Here is a 20,292-nt window from a genome sequence, read left to right as displayed (position 1 = left end):
AGTGTATTGACATAGCAGAAATATGAAGCAAACAGAGTGTGGAATTAGGAAGGAAACGGACATTGTCTTCCCCTTCCTTCCCCCCGATAGTTTCGAGTTATTTAATAGTCTTTGGGAAGGATCAGGCAGTCAGAGTGCAGGGAAAATTGTTAAGATTGAAGATGTATGCACATCTGGTGAACTATGGTTCTTCTAGTCTGTATGAGGTATACAATGAAGAAAAAAGGCCCAGTCTGCACACAGTGGTCATGCCACGCTTTCAATACTTCTTAGAGAATTTCCTCCACTGTCCCGCCAGGAGGGCAAAATTCATTAGTTCAGAAAGGGAACGTGAAACAGGGGTGAAATACGGTCTGTATACAGTGATGAGAACATTCATGAGGAGGGGGAAGTTCTGCTCACAGAACTGTTTTTCATTTGAATTAGCATCACTAACAATATTTATGAACTAAGTAGAGAGCAGGGACTAGAATAAAAAAAAAATACTATACCAATGACAATAACTGATAGTTAACACTCATCAGCATTTTTCAGTTGGAAAACCAATGCCAGTTACAAATTAGCTACTAAAATGTAGCAGGTTTATTACATATATGGTGCACCAATAACAATTAAACCTCCTGCTGCTGCTTCAGAAGTGTGCAGGTTGGCAGATATGACAGCGGACCTCTAGCAGACTTGAGCCCTCCTGAAAAAGGGGCAGGAGAGTAGGCAGATTGTTCTAACATTAGAAATCTGTATTCAGGCCCCAGAATCTTTCAAAAGAAGGCCTGTTTTTCATTATTTCTGCATGTAACATCTTCACCATGGAGTTTCTTTTCAGACTTGAGCGTTTCTGTAATACTAATATTAGTAACAAAATAGCTGAGATTTCCGTATCTGAATGATTTCCAACAGAGGTCTTGTGAAAGAATAGTATTCATTCTGTTTCCTTTTCCTTCTAACCCACAAAATAGTTGACAAAATAATGATGTCACAATCTTATTGGCTATAAAGATCTCCAAGAATATTTTCCATTGCCTAAATACTGTTCAGGATACTGGAATGACTTCAGGATGGGATGGACTGCCTCATGAGAGAACCACTGGGTTGAAAATTCAGGATAGATTGTTAGCTCTGTTGAGCAGCTCAGCTTTGACGTTGGGAACATCACTAACATTGTCTGATGGGCTTCAGTTTTCTCATCTGTAAGAAAAAAAGGACACATCTAACTTCCTCATTGAGATAAGAAGTTGTGAAAATAAAATGTTACTTTCAATGGCCTTGAACATCATTTCAGTTCTTTATTGGGTTTAATGAAGACAGGATCATTTTTTATCAGTTTGATACCATGGCACCTCCCTCGGTAAGAGTGATATACAATTTGAAATTCTGTGGTCTGCAGGATGCAGCTTTGTACAGCTTCAAAGTGAAACTGGAAATGTTCCTCAGTTGCAAGCTTCCATAAAAAGTCCTTCGGACTTTACGGAAAGTGTCTTCTATCATGGTGTGCTTAGTACTTGCATCCAAGAGGTGCTAGCTACCTAGGTACATTATAGCATGGGGAGAGATGATTAAGCACACATAAATTGCAAGTATTAATAATCTGCATGCACCACACGACACTGCCCAAGCCAACCCTTTTACCAGAAATTTTTTCCTTCATGACTAGAAAATGCAAATATCTGTTGCCTGTACCTACAACACGAGAATCTTGTACAAGAAAATAAACAAGGATAAGATCATTGTGTTCACTAAAAAGTTTTTTTTCACCTTCCAATTTGACCCAAGCACTATGCCAGCAGGGATCGTTTCACCTGGACCTCTTCATCTACTGCCAGTCCAGTGTTGTGCTTTTAAAATCATACTATTTACCTATGGTAGGACACCTAAATCCCACTCTGACTGTTTAAACAAAGAAAGGAAAGATGATCATCCTCAGTGGATAGATATAAGCAGACAGGAAGCTAAGTTTATACAAAGTGAACTCCCAAGTCCCAGCCCAATGCCATGTAACTACTGGCCCATCCTTCTTTCCTAATAATGTTCTTGCGTTAAAGAAAGAAAGAAATTAATCAATTAATTATGGGTTTCCTACAGCAATATAGTACTTAAAATTGTAATAAATGTGTGTCTATACAACATGAAAATATAGTTAACAAGAACCATCCCAATGAGTAATTCAAGACTTAAGCAACTAACATTATTTTGAAAGCCTTCATTAAAAAGTTCTTCTTCACCTTCCCATTTGGTCCACTGACCCTGCTATCTGGGACCATCTCATCTGAATTGCTTCCTTTACCTCCTCTGTACTCCTGAGTGACACCGAATCGAGTGCCTACCTTTAATCACGCAGCTGACCAGGTAAGGCTGATCAAAGTGGATTGAAGTAAACAGTAATGACATTATTCTGTGACTCAGAAGCTCAGCTGTCTAAGCACACAATGTGGATTTTGGCTAATGCTCAAAGAAAGGACCCAGAAAGTGGTCTTGCAGTCCACAGAGGCAATTTACCTTGCTTATTACTCCTTTTCAATCTCTCTACTCATACAGAACAGCTCTGTTGAAAATGAGGGTACAACCACAGGAGTCCACCAGGGAACAAACGCAGAAGGGAGGCAGGTTTCAATTTTATTTTGCATGGATATAGTGTAGATTAAGCTTTGTTCTGGCCACTGCTTTTAACTATGGTGGGAGAAGATTTAGGCCAACACTGCATAGCTTTTAAAAATCCTACTCTAGATCAATACGCAAACAAGTAAAAAAAGGCATTTTTCTCTGTAATCAGCCATTACACAAGCATCTCAAATTTGTTAGTTTTAACAGAAAACTGTTGGAATTGTGACTATTTCAGTACAGATCAAAACTTCCCTACCCCAAACTAGCCAATACCCTGCCTAGTGTTGGCTCCTACATACTGATATCTGCTCTGACACCCTTTTCCTGCCTTCTTCACATCACCCACAGTCACTTGCAGACCACTCTCATCTCCTTGGTACACCATGCCTCCTCCATCAGCTTGGAGAGAAATGGCCAACAGAGCCTGTTGAAGAATCATGGAGGAAGGCATTCCCAAAGGAGTCACAGCAAGATGCTTCATCAAAAGTCAACCTTTGGGGACCAGGGAAAGCCCAGACTGATCTTCACAGAATACCCAGGTGTCTCCTTCCATAGAGCAGCAGAACATTAGGGCACCCCTAGGGCTGGGGTCAGCAAGAATGGGGCTCAGCTGTAGAGAGCAAAAAGGTTAATCAGGTCACAAGAACTTCTAGGTGACGATGCCCTGCTCTCAGGTTCATTGATCAGCCAGTGAGAGTATTCTTTTTTCCTTGATGATGCAATATTTTTAAATTAATGCCTTTGGTAGAACTTAGGTGGGTGGGGATTATGAAAACCAGTTTGAACTGGTCTCCAGCCTTTGTGAATGCTCCAGCTCTCATACTAATGATGATTGAATTAATCTCTTAACAAACACGTTTGTTTTTCTAATTCGCCTCCACACTCATAATTACTATAACTCCAAACCCAACACCCAAATATTACAGCACAGATGACACTTAGCATCCCCTGCTCTTTGCAGATCTCTGAACTATTGAGATCCCTCTTGAGGTAATTTGTGAAGCGCAATGAGTAGGATGTCCTCACCAGAAACAGAATCTTGCAAGCCAGGAGTAAGCCTAAGAGGATTCACTGTCTCCAAAGGATGAATTTTTTTACCAGCACGTTCTAAACACATTTCCCTTCATAGTTTACTGTAAAACAGTTATTTCTACTACTGCTCCACGGGCACTCAGTGCACAGCCAAAGCTAAGAAGTCCATAAATCCTTTGAGCTGGGGGTCCTGACTTCATCTTTGATGGTAGTAGGCTTATAACTGAGCTACAACTTCCGCGTTGTATTACTTACAAACTACTTCACAAATGTTCACTTCAACTTTTTTCTGCATCTGAGAAACTTTCCTAGATTGTGCAAGTACCCAGTTTCTTTCTGTAGCCCTTATTGTTCCCCTTAAAAATCCTTTCTCAGAAAAACTTCTTATGGTTGTCTGAGGGACCAATTTCCATGTAAGAAAGCAGAGTCAGAGAAATCAGAACATTTTCAGGAATGTGTTGGCTTTGTCAACATTTTCAAACGGAAGTGATGAAAATGTTCCATACTAACTTTTATTTTATAAGCTGCTGTCAAGTGATAAACTCTTCTGCCACTTACCAATAAATTGGAAGAAAATTTCAAAACTATTTTCAGGAAAATTTTTGAGATTTTAAATTTTTGTCACAACTTTGGAAAAGTCAACATCTTGAAATTTCTCTTGGGAGACAAATGTCATTTATTGGACATGAAGATAATACCACCGTGGGACTACATTATCTAAAGGCTATTGTAGAAAAAGACTGACTAGAAAGAAAGTAAATGTTTACAATAAAGTTTAGATCAAGCACTTATTTCTTCAAGTCAAGATGGAAAAACTTCTGCATCAGTTGTAAGGGACCTGAACAATAAGAAAGTAATTATTTTGCCACTCAAAGTTTTATTCTCATTTGCCTTTTTTCGTGGACTAAAAATAGATTTGTCATATACTGTAAGGTCATAGATATAGAGGAACAATAGTTTAGAACTGGTATACTGGGAGCTAATTCACATTAAAAAAATAAATTTTAAACAGGAAAGTTTGGTATGAATCTGATGGGAAAAACAGGCTAGTAATGAGATATTCCCATTTTAAAAAAATATACATACATATATATATTTGCTAGAGAAATACAAGAACAAACCCCAGAAATATTAAATAAGAGATATGATAAATCTGGTTAGAGTCTTTGTGAAGGTACACTGGTAAATAGCAAAACATTCATGTGATTGTAAAAAGTATGGCCAATGATTGTAAAAAGACCAAAACTGCAAATAAGCATACAAATGTAAATTCACCTACTTCAATCACTCAAAGTGACAAAAAGACCCTTGTAAACTATCAAAAAAAATCGCACTTCTTTTTTTATAATGAATGTTCCTAAACTATTGAGTCATATGCCAGCTTTGATTTTTAGTTATTTCCTACTGAACCACTAAGCTGATAGAAGTGTTGCTGTTAATTGAGGAAATAAAAATGCTCTTAACTGCCAGCCCCATACTGTTGTCTTAGACACCCTCGGGCATAGCAAAAGGAAATAAACACTTAGGCTTTGGCTATGACTTGAGCCCGTAGATACACAATATATGTACAGATAACATTATCCTATAAGCCACATAAAATCACCACCCTTTTAGGTTAGACTAAAGGTTCATCTAGTTCAGTATCCAGTGGTGCACATAGTGTACACAGTGTGGGCATACCATGGCACAGGGGCACACTAATGTTTCCTTTCTCTCTCTTCCTTTCTTCTTATCTCCCACTGCTTCGTTTTCTTTTTCACCAGCACTGAGCATGGAGATGACATATTCAGTGGCCTATCCAGCACCACTGCAAAATGTCTATCCTGAGTGGCAATGCCTAACTTAAGAGACCACCATGCCATATATAAAACAGGGGCTTCTTTCCTCATATTCTTTGCTTTGTACTTATTGGCAGTGATTCCCTCTGCCATTTTATCAGCCAATCACTGAGTACTGTGAGATACTTACCCGTGAACAAGGTGCGATCACCAGCAAAATGTGTCACCTCACAATTTATTAAAGTCCTACATGATCTCCGACTTCTCTGAATAACACAGGCCTGAACTTATTGCTTATAAAGAGTCTTCCCTCCCTACTAGCTTAGCTTTTTTTTTTTGAGACCTTTCATTGAGGAATCTTATTTTTTTTCTGAACTATATGACATATATCAATCAAACCATTGTAATCCACACACATATCAACTTTTTCAAAGAATCCTTTGGTAAAGGATTCTGGCTACTGCTGTCAAAGAAAATAAAAAAATGTTTCTATAAATACATTAGCAACAAAAGCAGGGCTAAGGAGAGTCTCCATCCTTTATTATGTGGGGGAAAACATAGTGACAAGGGATGAAGAAAAGGCTGAGGCACTTAGTGCCTTCGTTGCCTCAGTCTTTAATAATAAGACCAGTTGCTCTCTGGGTACCCAGTCCCCTGAGCTAGAAGACAGGGACAGGGAGCAGAATGAAGCCCCCATAATCCAAGGGGAAATGGTTAGCGACTTGCTACACCACATAGACACACACAAGTCTGTTGGGCTGGATGGAATCCACCCAAGGGTACTGAGAGAGCTGGTGGAAGTGTTCACCAAGCCACTTTCCATCATTTATCAGCAGTCCTGGCTAACCAGGGAGGTCCCAGTTGACTGCAGGTTAGCAAATGTGACGCCCATCTACAAGAAGGACGGGAAGGAGGATCTGGAGAACTACAGGCCTGTCAGTCTGACCTCAGTGCAGGGCAAAGTTATGGAGCAGATCATCTTTAGTGCCATCACGCGGCACGTACAGTACAATCAGGTGATCAGGCCCAGTCAGCATGGGTTTATGAAAGGCAGGTCCTGCTTGACTAACCTGATCTCCTTCTATGACAAGGTGACCCACTTTGTGGATGAGGGAAAGGCTGTGGATGTTGTCTACCTGGACTTTAGTCAGGCCTTTGACACCATTTCCCCCAGCATTCTCCTGGAGAAACTGGCTGCTCGTGGCTTGGATGGGCATACCCTTCGCTGGGTAAAAAACTGTCCGAATGGCCAGGCCCAAAGAGTTGTGATGAATGGAGTTAAATCCAGTTGGTGGCCAGTCACAAGTGGTGTTCCCCAGGGCTCAGGACTGGGGCCAGTTCTGTTTAATATCTATCTTTATCAATGATCTGGACGAGGGCATCGAGTGCACCCTCAGTAATTTTGCAGCCAACACCAAGTTGGGCGGGAGTGTTGATCTGCTGGAGGGTAGGAAGGCTCTACAGAGGGACCTGGACAGGCTGGATCGATGGGCTGACTGTATGAGGTTCAACAAGGCTCAGTGCTGGGTCCTGCACTTGGGTCACAACAACCCCATGCAACACTACAGGCTTGGGGAAGAGTGGCTGGAGAACTGCCTGGCAGAAAAGGACCTGGGGGTGTTGGTCGACAGCTAGCTGAACATGAGCCAACAGTGTGCTCAGGTGGCCAAGAAGGCCAATAGCATCCTGGCTTGTATCAGAAATAGTGTGGCCAGAAGGACCAGGGAAGTGATCGTCCCCCTGTACTCGGCATTGGCGAGGCCGCACCTCGAGTACTGTGTTCAGTTTTGGGCCCCTCACTACAAGAAGGACATCAAGGTGCTGGAGCGTGTCCAGAGGAGGGCAATGAAGCTGGTGAAGGGTCTAGAGAACAGGCCATATGAGGAGCGGCTGAGAGAACTGAGGCTGTTTAGTCTGGAGAAGAGGAGGCTCAGGGGAAACCTTATTGCTCTCTACAACTACCTGAAATGAGGTTGTAGTGAGGTGGGGGTCGGTCTCTTCTCCCAAGTAACAAGCAATAGGACAAGAGGAAATGGCCTTTGGTTGCACCAGGGGAGGTTTAGGTTGGATATTAGGAAAAACTTCTTCACCGAAAGGGTAGTCAGGCATTGGAACAGGCTTTCCAGGGAAGGGGTTGAGTCCCCATCCCTGGAGTTATTTAAAAGACATGTAGATGTGGTGCTTGAGGACACGGTTTAGTGGTGGACTTGGCAGTGCTAGGTTAATGGTTGGACTTGATGATCTTAAAGGTCTTTTCCAACCTAAACCATTCTATGGTTCTATGATTCTGCGAAAGTCATGTGAGTTTTTCAATATTTTATCATACTTATCTATACAACTACAAATTCTAGAGTTTCCAAAACAGCAAAGTTGGACTAACTGTTCTGCAATTCACTGCATGCTCACTTGCATCTTTTTAAAAAAACTTATGTCATATTTGTCACTTCTTATTACTCTGGTACAGAGACCAGTCTAACTGATTCATCATAGTGAAAAGCTTAACATTTTTCTTCTTGAGACAGCTAATAGCTCTTGCATGCATACTAAACAGTCCTGGCAGTTTGTTGCTACTTTGATTTTTTTTTTTTTTAAAGTCTTCTATTGTTAGTTCAACTTGAAATAGTTGCTCAGGCTCAACCACTGCAAAGGAAGTACACGTGCAATGGATTGAGTTTTTCTGTTTTGCCAGTACCTGCCCTGAGCACTTCTTCTTTACACTTTGAACATCTACTGGCCCGTCGGGTTCTCTGGCAGTTTTCTGATGTCTTTGAAAAAGAATATATTATTATATGCTATGACTTCTGCAAGTTTTTTTTCTCCACGTTGTCCTTGTCCTTTCTTATTACAGTTTTAGATTTAATGTTGTGGGGTTGTTCTTTTTGGCGGGGGGCGTTCCCTGCTTTGATCATGACTTCCATTTTCTGAAGTTTTTCCTCATAATTCTAATTTACTTTGCTGTGTAAATATGCCAGGTTTTTTTTTCCTTTTTAAGTTAGTTTTTTTGGATTTACATCCAAATGCATTGCTATACATTTTTACAGGAAAGCAAGCTGCAAGATCTGGTTATGTCAGAAAATGCTTTGTGACCTAGCAAGATCTGCAGTGCCTTTAGATCAATATAAACTACAAAGACCTGTAAAAACTAGTAGAAAAGTAAGGTACCCTCTGTCAAGGTTTGCTATGGATCCAGTGGTGTAGTCAAAGACAAATGAAGACAAATTGAGTACATCTAATTTTCAGTTTGGGAAATACTAAATTTATTCTTCCTTATTGCCCAATTTGAATGCCACACAGATGAGTTTTTCTTCACTATGATTTCAATTTGGAAGTGGGTTCCCCTACAAAAAGCTGATAGCTTCTAAGCACATTTCTTGTTTTCCTGCCATAATCTATTAAAAAAAGTATGATCTAGATGGCCTGTATTTTGTTTATGGAATAACAGGAACCACAGCTCAAAACTCATGCCAACACTGGTAACATAGCTGTTGGAGGGAGTCAAGAGAGAGCTTTTTAGAAGAGAGATGAGAGACACACATGAAGCTACACACTTTGTAGAGAAGAAGCAGCACGCTGTCTACGGCCTTTGAAATAAACATCTCTGAATCAAAGAAATGCCCAACCTTCCCAAAAAGTTCTCTTCCTAACAGAGATAACCTATGCGCTGAACAGGGATTTACTGCTCAGGCCAAAGGCAAAGGGCTTTCTGCTCATTACTGGCATTACCGTGCTGATCTAATATATATGAGCAGTATATTAATAACTGTTTGTTGAAACTTGTCAAAAAAACCTGCTTGAATGATACTTAAGTCTTAACTCTGAATTACAGAAATAAAATAGCAAAATTAGAAACTTTTTTATGTCATGTTTATTCATTGTTGTTCTTCTACCGTAGTACATTTGTCTGCATATTTCAAGGCTGTACAAAGACTGGTGTTAATGCTTAATACCTATTAACAGACTAACCCATTTTAGTCACAAATTTACCCCTCCTGCAACCAGAGATCAGATACATACCATGAACATGAACAAAGAAATAAAATAATGATAGATGTTGTGAAAACTAGAAAAAAAAAATAGACAGGAAATTAAACAAGAAAAAATAAATAAGCATGTGCATTATGAATGTGACTTTTAGTATTGTGTAACTTAATAGTAAAAACGGATCCTTATAATATTGTGGCTATACTAACCATGAAGTGGATGAGAAAAGTGGATGAGTACCAATGTTGTACTACTAGACAGTCTGGGAACAGAAGGGGTTATATGTCAAGAGACACAGTAAGTGTCGCTGATGGGGTATAGGTGTTACTGGTAGGGTGCTTGATCCTACAAACAATACTGGAATGGTACTCTCCCAGGGCCATTGGTATTGGTACAGGCATTGGCACCAGTGGGAGATGGCTTGTGTTTCCTGCTGCTTGGGGGCTTCTAGAAGCTGGTTTAGGTGCAGGCATAGGCTAGAAATAGTCTTCTGGCTGCTCTGAGCTGTATATCTGATTCACAAAGGTCGGCTCCAGGGCACTGAACTGCAGAGATCTGGTCTACCTCTTCTTTTCTTAGACCCAATTCTTAGACCCTCTAATGTTTGCCCTGGAATGAGTCTGGACTGTAAACTCTCACAGAAACAGTGGGCAGTCCAGTATATATCTGCAGGGGAAAAAACACGCCTTCTTTGTGACCCCTTCGCAGCAGCCTAGCTGGGACAACATCTGAAAGGCAAGGATGTAATAGACTCACTGGACAACAATGGTACTATGCAAGGTAGTAAGCGTTATGTATGTTAAGATCTATGCTAGATATGAACTTCATGTTGGTAGGAGAATGGACACAAGTAGTAAAGTGCCGTAACTTGTACCCATTTGTCAGTCAACGCAAAAAAAAGGTGAGAAGGCAGCCGTGAGGGAAGAAGTAGGCTTACACAACCCTCTCCACCCACATGCTCCTCATCTTCCCTGCTAGATGTATCTATGCTGTCAGTATCACACAGGCCTATTTTGTCCCAAATCTAATGACAGTTCTGCCTGAATGCAACCTTCTTTAAAAAAAATTAAAAAATAAAAAAAAACAACAAGGCCCAAACAAACATGCAACTATGACAACTTAAATTGATGAAGAGTCTCATCTACAAAAAACATCATCAGAATAACATCAGTTAAGAGGTGGAGAGCCCTCTGTAGCCATGCCATACTCATCAGGTCAAACACTTGATTTAACAGTGACGATCACCGCATACCTACTATGTACATCAACCTAATTTTATTTCAGAGGGTTCACAATTTTTCCCATGAAGACTATATTATCCTCTATAATTATGACCATTAGGAAGGGCCTGTTAAATGCAATGGTAACCGGAACGGACATAGGCACTATTTCCATGCCTGTGGCAGCTGCTGCTTCGGTGCCAGTCTCATCCACCTTTACCACAGCCTTATGAATAGCCTGTGAAAAAACAGACATGTTACAAATCAAGGGGGTACAAAACTAGCTGCCTAAATAAGAACTTGAGCTAAAAGTGCCTGAAGAAGTCATTGGTAAGAAACAAGCATCAGATAGACAGGTGAGTCCACTGCACAAAGACAGCAAAGTTGGAAAAAAAAAAATCAGCAAGCTACATGCAGTATAGCTTTCCTTGCCCCAGAGAGGAAAAGTTCATCCCTGGTGGAGGGGCATGTCCCTGATAGTGAAAACATTTGCTTGGTTTCTTTTCTTATTCCCTGTTCCCACTTGTGCTGATCTGTAGAGCTAGACTAAAGGTTAAGAGAGCAAGATCACATTTAACTGACTATTAAAAGTTCATATAGTTGAAGAATTAACAGGCAGATTAGCACAATGAATAGGATCCTGAAGTTATGTTTTCCATGTTCCTTAATGTCTTGGAAAAAATGGGCGCAAAGGAGAAGGGCCAGAAATGGAGGGCTAGAGCAGAGAAACCTGTAAGTTTTACCTTGCAAAATTCACATTCACAGACCCTAATTCACAAACTTCCACCTGAGGTCATGAGGGCAGTTGTTTTGTTCATCTTAGACAATGACATCTGCACTGATTGTCAGCTTTAAACTCTAGGTTTATTGAAGTATGACTTATCTGTATCTTTTGCCTGGGCCTAGCACTAATGAGAGTCATTGCTCATAGGTTTGAAGCCAAATATTTTTAATAACTGCATTTTCCTTTCCCCCAAACAGTTTAAAAGCAAGCAGTGTTTTTCTCTCCCGTCCCCTCCATAAAACACAAGCAGTAATACATCTTACAGCTCCCTACTTGCCCACAGGCAGGCTAAAGAAGGTAGACACAAACAGAAGCAGCAATGTAATGACTGTAACAACACGCTGCAGGAGGGTACCAAGGTGTCAATAGACGATGATTTGGTCATGTCTGTTTTATAAGGTTGCACCATGCAGATCAAAAAGGCCTCCTAGATTAAAAAATTACAGACTTGTAACCTGCTCCAACTCAATTGCACTGACAGTGCAAGTGACATGGGCAAAATACTCTGTATGCCAACAGCTGCCTTTTCATGTGAAGCCAAGCCTTGTTACACAACTTTTGCATCATGAATAGTTGTAAAGAAAGTGCTGTAAGTATCAGTAACCATGGGCCCATAAAACAAAAAGCAGTATGACTTACCTGGGAAATTCTGTGCTGGGGCTGCCCAGTGATCCCAGACAGGTCAGCCTTATCAGTGAATACATCCATGATGCCCATTTTATATAACATATTTTTTAGGTTATATGTCCCGTAAAGAGTGAATTTCGGAAGATACAAATTTGCTGAGCTGCCAGAAAAGAAGAGCAAGAATATGGTGACACTTTCCATCAAATATCACAGACTCCTGAGAGACAAACTCATTTTGCTTTCTCCCCAAAGATATTTTGCTTGCAGGTGCTCTCTAGCCTACGTGGGAGATGTATAGTGACATTAATTTGGGGAGAAGAAAAGAAGGTTTATAACAACGTTGGAAGGCTGGTTAAAAGGATAGAGTTGTAGGTTGCTGGCTCACAGTCTGCAATAAGCCAACACATGAACAGTAAGATTGACCCAGTGATCATTCAGCACAACAGTACAGCTGGACCTCCCTAAGGATCTTCATCTGACATTTTCAGAAGTTAGTGATACTTTGTGCATTCTGCTGGAAGCACCTTTATCATACCCTATTACTGAGGATGCAGAGGATCCACTTTGTGAAAAAGTGATTCTTTTAGGTGTCTCAGGCTGAGCACAAAAAAATCCAACACATCCAAGTTCACTGGTTACTTTTGGAAAGAAAAAAAGCTGGCTTTGTGTGTTTATCATATAAATCAGGACAGAGAAAACAAAAAGATATACCAAAGGAGCAGGACAATATGTGGTGGTGATTGTATGGATGACAATGTAAAAAAGCAAAAGCACATTGACAGAATATAGTTAGTCAATAGATAATTCTTTTTCTATGTCAAGTCCAATGTCTGATTTTTGTTTTTTTCAAGTGACTCGTTTGCTGCTTTCCATAAATTAATCAAAGCTCCATTTTTCTGACTCATTTCTTCCTTGCTCTTTCAGTAAGGATCTAACAATTCCTTTTCAGAAGTTAAAACCAACGTTTACAGCTAGAAGCAGCATAATGAGACAGAGGTTAGTGATAATGCTGACAGTAGGTACTGTTTTGTGGTGAGAAACCAGGACAACTGTCCAGCGTTCCAGGTCAGAGAGATGTGGAGCACTTAATGAAGCTGGCCAAAGAGCAAGTCATCCGTGGACAAGTGGGAAGGAAAGGGCCCATACCTCCAGTGTAGCACAGAATCTAACGCCGAGTCTGGCTGGTACCCAAAAATGAGAGTGCTAGTGGATTGATAACCAGTTGCTGATGTCTTACTTCTGCCTAATTTCTGACTGTGCTGATGGTTGTCTCAAGTGAGGATGTAACTATCATTGAATCATCTGCCTTGCTATTACATAAAGACACTCATTCACAAGCCCCCACTTGCTTTCAACACGCAGGAAAGGGAAAGCCATAGGCACACAGCAACAATGCGACCAGGCAGGAAGCACTGGGATACACTTTCCAGAGGAGAAAGTGATGTTTTCTCCACAGTTCAGCCATTAAATAAACGTCAGCTGCCTGGCAATACTTTGGCACTGTCCCCTGTTCAGCAGCCAACAGTAATGAAAACCGTTGCTCACAGTGCCTCTGCAACTTGTGTCAATGTCAGTTTGCAGACAGAGAAACAGGGACAAATGTAGTTTGCCCACAGTCCTTAAATCGTTCCATATCCTACATCAAACTCATTTATTAGGATGTCCCAGAGACTCCAAATAATAGCAAAGGCAGTCCGTTCCTTGGAAAACCAGAGGGAAAAGGAGGATTTTCTGTCATTAGTTTGCAGAAGATAACTGTCATGATGACAAACAGGGAGCTGCATCAAACAAGTTCATCTTTGACAGTGATGCCTTTTTATAATATAAGATTTATATCTCCCATTCATGGCTTTTAGGTAGATTATTCCAGTTTGGGGAGGGGGGAGAGGATGGAGAGAGGAAATATAAACGCCCCCAATTGTAATTAGTGTCTTTCTTGCTGATTTGAAAGACAATTTTGTTTCTTTGACAAAAAAGATTCATAAGTTTCTTGATTCACCATCTTATTTGTCCTATAAGTGATTTTAGTCACAAACCACACAGCTGCTCCGAGAAGTTTCAAAACTGTGAAGGTGCACAGAGAATTACATAGTTTTTTTGTCTTTTTTTTTTTTAATGAGGAAAGATTTTAGATTCTTTTGATAAGATTTAACAGTGAATCAGAGTTAAGAGCATGACACTGGTTTTGGTTTTCTGTATTAGGATGTCATTTTTATCTTTAGAATCGATCATCTAAAGTACAATTTTCAAATGTGTACGTGTGAAGGTCTCTAACATGACACATCAGATTTATGTATGAACACAAGGGCTTGATTCTGTAAACATGTTGTGCCTGTGCTTGTACACGTATTTCCTCCCATCAAAGCCTACTACCACACATGACACTAAACAGGAGTCTAAAGTTGTTTTTAGAAAGCATATAACCTTTCTGCCTTCTAGTCTCAAAGTTACCTTGAAGCAAGTGTAGTTTATTCCAATTTTGCCTTCCTAAGTCTTCAGGGAGCCTGAATATAGTGGCTTTGCAATGTGCCAGCTGCTTTATACCCTTATCATTGTGCTTTGTCCTCACAATTGCCAAATGAAAGTTGTTTTTTCAACAGTAAATGTGCAATTATTGGTAACGGTTATAGGCAGAAAGGAAGCAAGAGGCAAGAAAAAAGGCTGAAGTGGTAGGAATTTACTTGTAAATAGGAGATGGCAGAAGAACTCCCCCAAAAAAGTGAGAAGAGGTCTTAAGACAGAAAACTGGGGGCTATAGAGAGTTGAATATGGGAAACAAAATGCGGAAACAGCAAAAGCCCTAAAGCTGTGAAGGTTATAAATTCATGCAGTACTGAATGTGAAAACGCAAGGACACCAGAGACCCAAATTTCAACTTTGGTCAGTCAGAATTCTTCTGTAGATTAAAACAGAACTAAAAATAGTATCCTGATTCTGTGTCATAGCCCAGCAGATTGAAACTGATATGTCTCCTTGCCTACCATCTGAACCAAGAACTGCAGAATTTTACCTTTTTGAGACTAATGTCCTCCACCTTGACATGCGTTCACAAGACAATCTTTTCTCCAGCTTCCTCATTTGTCCTGGATCAGGCAGAATAAAAAATGCTGAAGCACCTCCTTTGTAATCCATTTGCACCACAGTGGAAGACAGCTGTTCGTCATAGCCGTGCTTGAACAGGCCCATTCCAAACATCATCGGGACTTCAACAGCCTTGTTCCCATCCACAAAGAATTTGTTCTTTTTAGTGTATTTTGGATCAAAAGGTTTTTCCCATTCAGCTTGAAATATAAGAGACAGAGTTACAGGATATTTTGAGGACATGAAACATAGGATATATCACCATAGGACACATTCACAGATGACAGAAACTGGTACAGCTGGATCAGCTTCAAAGACAAACCAGTTTGCAATGAGCACTTGATCTTACTGAATACTCAGAATAATTCAATAGCAACACACAGTAGGTAGAGTGTGATGTATAAACTTCCCTCAGATCTTACAACAGGCTGCAATATCCTTCATTTAGATGAGATACCAAGCATTCTAGTGTGCACTTTTCCTCCATGACAACAGTTTTAAGGAGCCTGTAAAGCCCTCATATGATGCAACCTTTAAATGAGAGCTCAGAAGAAGAAAGATTCTCTTCTTTACTTATTCCCACACCAAAACAGACTTGTGGAGAGTGACATGAGGGCTGAATTCTCCAGAGAAATTAAAGGATTCATGTTACTTGCAGAGGGAAGGGTTTTATATGCCACTTTAGTTGATGGCCAATAAAGTCATGAAGAACTTAATTCTGCCAGACTGCTGGGTTAAAAAACAACCAAAACAACAACAGAAATCTTTTGTACTGTCATGCTCACAATATTAAATTTCCAAAGGCTCCTTGCTTAGTCATAATGAAACAAACTCTCTACATTGAAACTCTGAAAGATTCTTATCCTCAGTGGAGAGGAATTTCGAAGCCAAATTCCAGTTATACATCACTTCAGAGACTGAGCAGGTTAAAAAAAAGGGGAAGAGTTGGGGGTTTTTTGGTTTTGTTTTTGTTTTTAAAGAAAGGTGTAGCTCTGTAGTAAATTTTGCCTTCTAGAACAAAACTAATTTTTTATCAAATTTAGTGGGAAAAGTAGAGCCACAATGCTAAGTAAAATAAGTGCCATCAAGAAAACCATGAAACAAGATGCAACCCCTTTTGACTTCTATTTGAATAATGATTACTAGGCAGCTTGGCACAAATGAGATAATTATCGTCTGCTGTTTCCACCATCTACGAAATAGACATATACAGCACTTATTTAGTAATTGGAAAGATTGAAATGAGACTTAGTTAGTGCATGTCTTGGGCTCTGAAAATATAAATTGATAACTGCCAATACTCTGAAGATGGGAAAAGTTGCTACTTTTATGATTCTTCATTAACCATAACTTCGTCTATCATCAGATATATAACAGGCAGGACTTCTGCCTTGATATGCTTAAGGAAAAAAAAAAAGCAGAATGAATCACAGAAACAAGAATGACAAGTCCTGAAACACTCAAACAACCTTTATCTAGTGCTCAACTCAGAGAAAACACCCACTGATTTCAGAAGAGCTTTGCTTGATTAAAAACTGAGTAGGATGTTAGGATTTAGCACACAGATTAGACAGAGATGATATTCACTAATCCTTTCCTCCTGTTTCAGAGGAACACTTATTGCTATGCTCTCCTCTCTCTTAGGAGGCTACCTTCTAGGGATGGCGTCTTTCTCAAATGCTTCACAGTGTTCAAGTGGAAAAATGAACCTCAAAGGATGACACTTTGTGGTGACCAGCTCAGCTAGAGCATGATAAGGGACTGGTGTACTGTAGTGGAATAGTATGCCCGCTGGCTGAGAGCCAGGAAAATATTGCCTGACTTTTATCCTTAGGGAAGGTCTTCTACACTATGCCACACCACAAAAAAGGGGGAGGAGAGTCAACAGTACTGCGCAAGGAAGGTTGTAATGCACAGAGAGTGGACAAGAGCCTAGAAGCATAGACTGGTTATAGAGGTATCTGAGCTTTAGAGATCTTCTCCAGATTAATCCCAGTCTCTACATCAATTATCATTGACCTACTCTCAATTTCAAGATAAAAATCCTTACTATTGCTATTAATGCTATTCTTTAATCTATTTTCTTTAAAATTGATGAGCTAAAACTGAGTCTCCACCATCTTTGGAGGAGCTGGGAAATCACTTCAGTAATAAGAACAAACATCTAATTTTAAACAAAACTTTTTTTTGTTTTGTTTTAAACAAAACTTATTTTTTAACATGTAAAAGTTATCTGTAATACAAAGTTATGTTTAATACAAGATTTCTCAGGCTTTTGTCTCCATTGTGCTACTAAATTCATTATTCATTCTTCAAACACCTTTTGGTAAAAGAAAAATCAACAGCTTTTTGCTTGTTTTGAAAGACGCGCCTGATGCTAAATAAAAGCCTACCTTGAAACATTATTTGAGACAAACAAGTATGTGTTCAAGAGAATTAAGAAACATCAGTCATCTGTATTCCAAACAGCTCCTTTTAGCTGTGGTGAAATCTTCAGAGATTAACACAAGGAGCAGAGACACAGATGAAAACCAAAACAAAATAAAAATATGGTTTTGAGTTACTTTCGGGGGAAGCCTCGCATTGGGTAGGAGAGTGGAAGCATCTGGGTTAAAGGTTTTAAAAGAATAGCATTTCTTTTAAAAGAATACCATTTCTAATGTGTCATCTCTGTTTCAATTAAAAAGCTTAATGATATTTTTATCTTATAAATTCCATATTATTTTTCTGAGTACAATTGCTTTGTTTTCAGAATACAATAAAATGAGTAAGAGAGAGAAGGTTTGAAAGACGCAATATCTGTTGTCAGACCACTGATTGAGCCTTACAGCCTTGCTGCTCTTCTTCTCATTAGATCAGCAGTCTGTAAAGCTCTGGGAAGATCTGTAGACTGTATCTAAGCAGACTGCACAAGTTAATTAAGAAAAACAAGCTATTGTGATTAGGCTTGTATTTGATACTGGTGGGTCCATCTCTTCACTGGAAAATATTAGAATCTGCAAATCAAAAAAAAAAGGTTGAAAACTGATGCCTCTAGACACATCAGGACTACAGCCATATTATCAGTAAAGGCATAGTTAGTAAAAAAAAAGAATATGAGTGTGAGACTAAAGCTACTGTTACATGTTTAGCTTTGGATACATGAACATACTCAGTAACAGCAAAACTATTGAGTAAACATATTTTCTTTTAGGTAAGATGTTACGTTTTACTTTAACAGTGTTCTTTGAGTTTAACTCTGAACTTGCTAAACAAAAAAACAACTGAAGTGGATTTCAAATTAATTCCTAGCCAACAAAGCATTTAAGAAAGTGCTTAAATCCCATTAGGTTGTATAGGTCTACATACTTCACTGAATAGAGATGCCTTCCTTAAAATATATTTTACTTAATCTTCAGCAGGAAAGAAATGTATATATTGAAAGATACAGGAAAATTTGCCATAAATTCAGCTAGGATTTATCATCAGTGTCAAGCAGAACATTTCCAATAGCTTTGTTTATAATTAAGCATGAGGACCAAAAGAAAAACAAGATATGTGTCCATCTGCAAAACCACATTGCAAAAAAAGGTAATGAAGTCCAAGACTGACCTGAGGAAATAATGTATAAAGTAGGAGAATATGTTATGTATATCTTACCGTTAAAATAAATATAGCTAATAAGGAGAATTTCAGTAAGTGGATCAAGGTTATTTATAAGGTTCTTGATTTTCCCATTGGTTCTTCTTGCTACATATTCATTGATCTTTATCTGGGCTTGATCAGCCCTCTTGAAGTTCATAGGATAAACTTCTCCTTCATAGAAGTTTCTGAGATTACTTAAAAATCTATCTTGCGGCTTCAGTCGGTCAAGCACAAACAGGACATTTCCCATATTCAGCTGTAACCACTCATTCTTTCTGTTTACCATTTGCATGAGTTGACGATAACCTTCATGTATTTCATTTTCAGAAATCTCACGTGGGTTAAAGCTAAGAACCCTAAGAATCTGTGTCAGAGTGTCTGATCTGGCACCCAGAGTCAGCATTGCAAAGGCAGTAGAGATGCTCAAAGGAGAGAAGAAAATATTCCCACTGTTTGCACGAGAAGAAATCTCTTTGTAGAAACAACATGCAAACTGACAAACACTGTTCCCTATAGTCTGCTGCAGCATGTTTTGGTTTTCTTGGCCTCTTTCATTTTGGTTTCTTACACCTTGGTGATTAGGCTCATAGCAATAACTGTTGGAATGAATCCCAACAACTAAAAGACACAGGAAAAAAAACATCTTCATGTTTCTATAACTCTGTAAAAGAAGAAAAGAAAAATGACATTTGGCTTACAAATCTTTTTACCTTGTGCTTAGCAATAAGTCAATCCCTTCACTGTACAGAGCTGGCTTGGTACCAGTGATTCCAAGCCATTTGAATTCAGGGATACCAGCTTTCTATTTCAAGGAAGCAGACTCTGGAAAATTACTCAACCAACTGAAGAAGTTATGAAAGAATAAAAATTAAAGTCAAAGAGGGATGAAGTAGTACCAAAGACACTCTCATTAAGGTTAGGCTACAACTCCTTTGAAAATGTTTTGTTTCCAGTGTTCTGTTTTTAATGTGGCTTTAAGCGATAAAAAGCTGTAAGTTAAAAGTACGGGTCTATAGAGCAGAAAGTAAGGGAGCCAGTCAAGGCTAGTCAGTTAAATTTAGCAAGAAGAAAAATCAGAGCAGAAGAAAGGCACATTATCCCTCCATTGTGAGGATTAAAATATTATATATTTTTGAATGGGCTGCATGTAAACATATAGGCAGGCACCATAGAGAAAGTCAATGCACTTGTTAACAAGGAAGTGATGAATATTTATTGTGATTCCATAAAGCTTGAACAATTGAGCACTATTTAAAAAAAGAAAAACAACTTCCACATAACTAACAAAAGAGAGAAATACGCTTTAAGCAACTAGGAAGTTATTGAGACCCTGGAAATAGAGTGTTGCTTATTTAGAAAGGGAAAATGAGTATGTACACAGAAGAGCAAATGGAAACAAGTGTGCCTGCTGCATGCAAAGGCATGTCCAGCCCAGTGACTGAACCAAATCACCTAAAAATTAAAAAAAAAAAAAAAATTTAGAGGAAACTCTAGAACAATCATGGTGTTTGTTTGTCATCAGAAAGATAGCAAAGGGTGATTTCGGCAGAGAAGGCTGCAATTGTAA

The 20,292-nt window shown here is 39.2% G+C and overlaps 1 protein-coding gene across 1 annotated transcript; it reads right to left on the bottom strand.

Moving 5' to 3' along the window:
* Nucleotides 1-10,664: 10,664 nt before the first annotated feature.
* On the bottom strand, nucleotides 10,665-19,377 carry LOC309592975 (alpha-1-antiproteinase F-like; the record flags this gene model as incomplete). The annotated part of the gene is made up of 4 exons (XM_082317033.1): nucleotides 18,741-19,377; nucleotides 15,031-15,301; nucleotides 12,033-12,180; nucleotides 10,665-10,847 (listed from the first exon to the last, which is right to left on the bottom strand). The coding sequence occupies exons 1-4, from the start codon at nucleotides 19,372-19,374 to the stop codon at nucleotides 10,665-10,667; spliced, it is 1,236 nt and encodes a 411-aa protein (XP_082173159.1). The 5' UTR covers nucleotides 19,375-19,377.
* Nucleotides 19,378-20,292: the final 915 nt, after the last annotated feature.

The sequence above is a fragment of the Platalea leucorodia genome (genome assembly GCF_965183815.1).
Source record: "Platalea leucorodia genome assembly, chromosome: 7".
Taxonomy (NCBI): Eukaryota; Metazoa; Chordata; class Aves; order Pelecaniformes; family Threskiornithidae; genus Platalea; species Platalea leucorodia.
The sequence above is the reverse complement of the archived record's forward strand: the minus strand, read 5'-3'. Positions and strand labels throughout refer to the sequence as shown.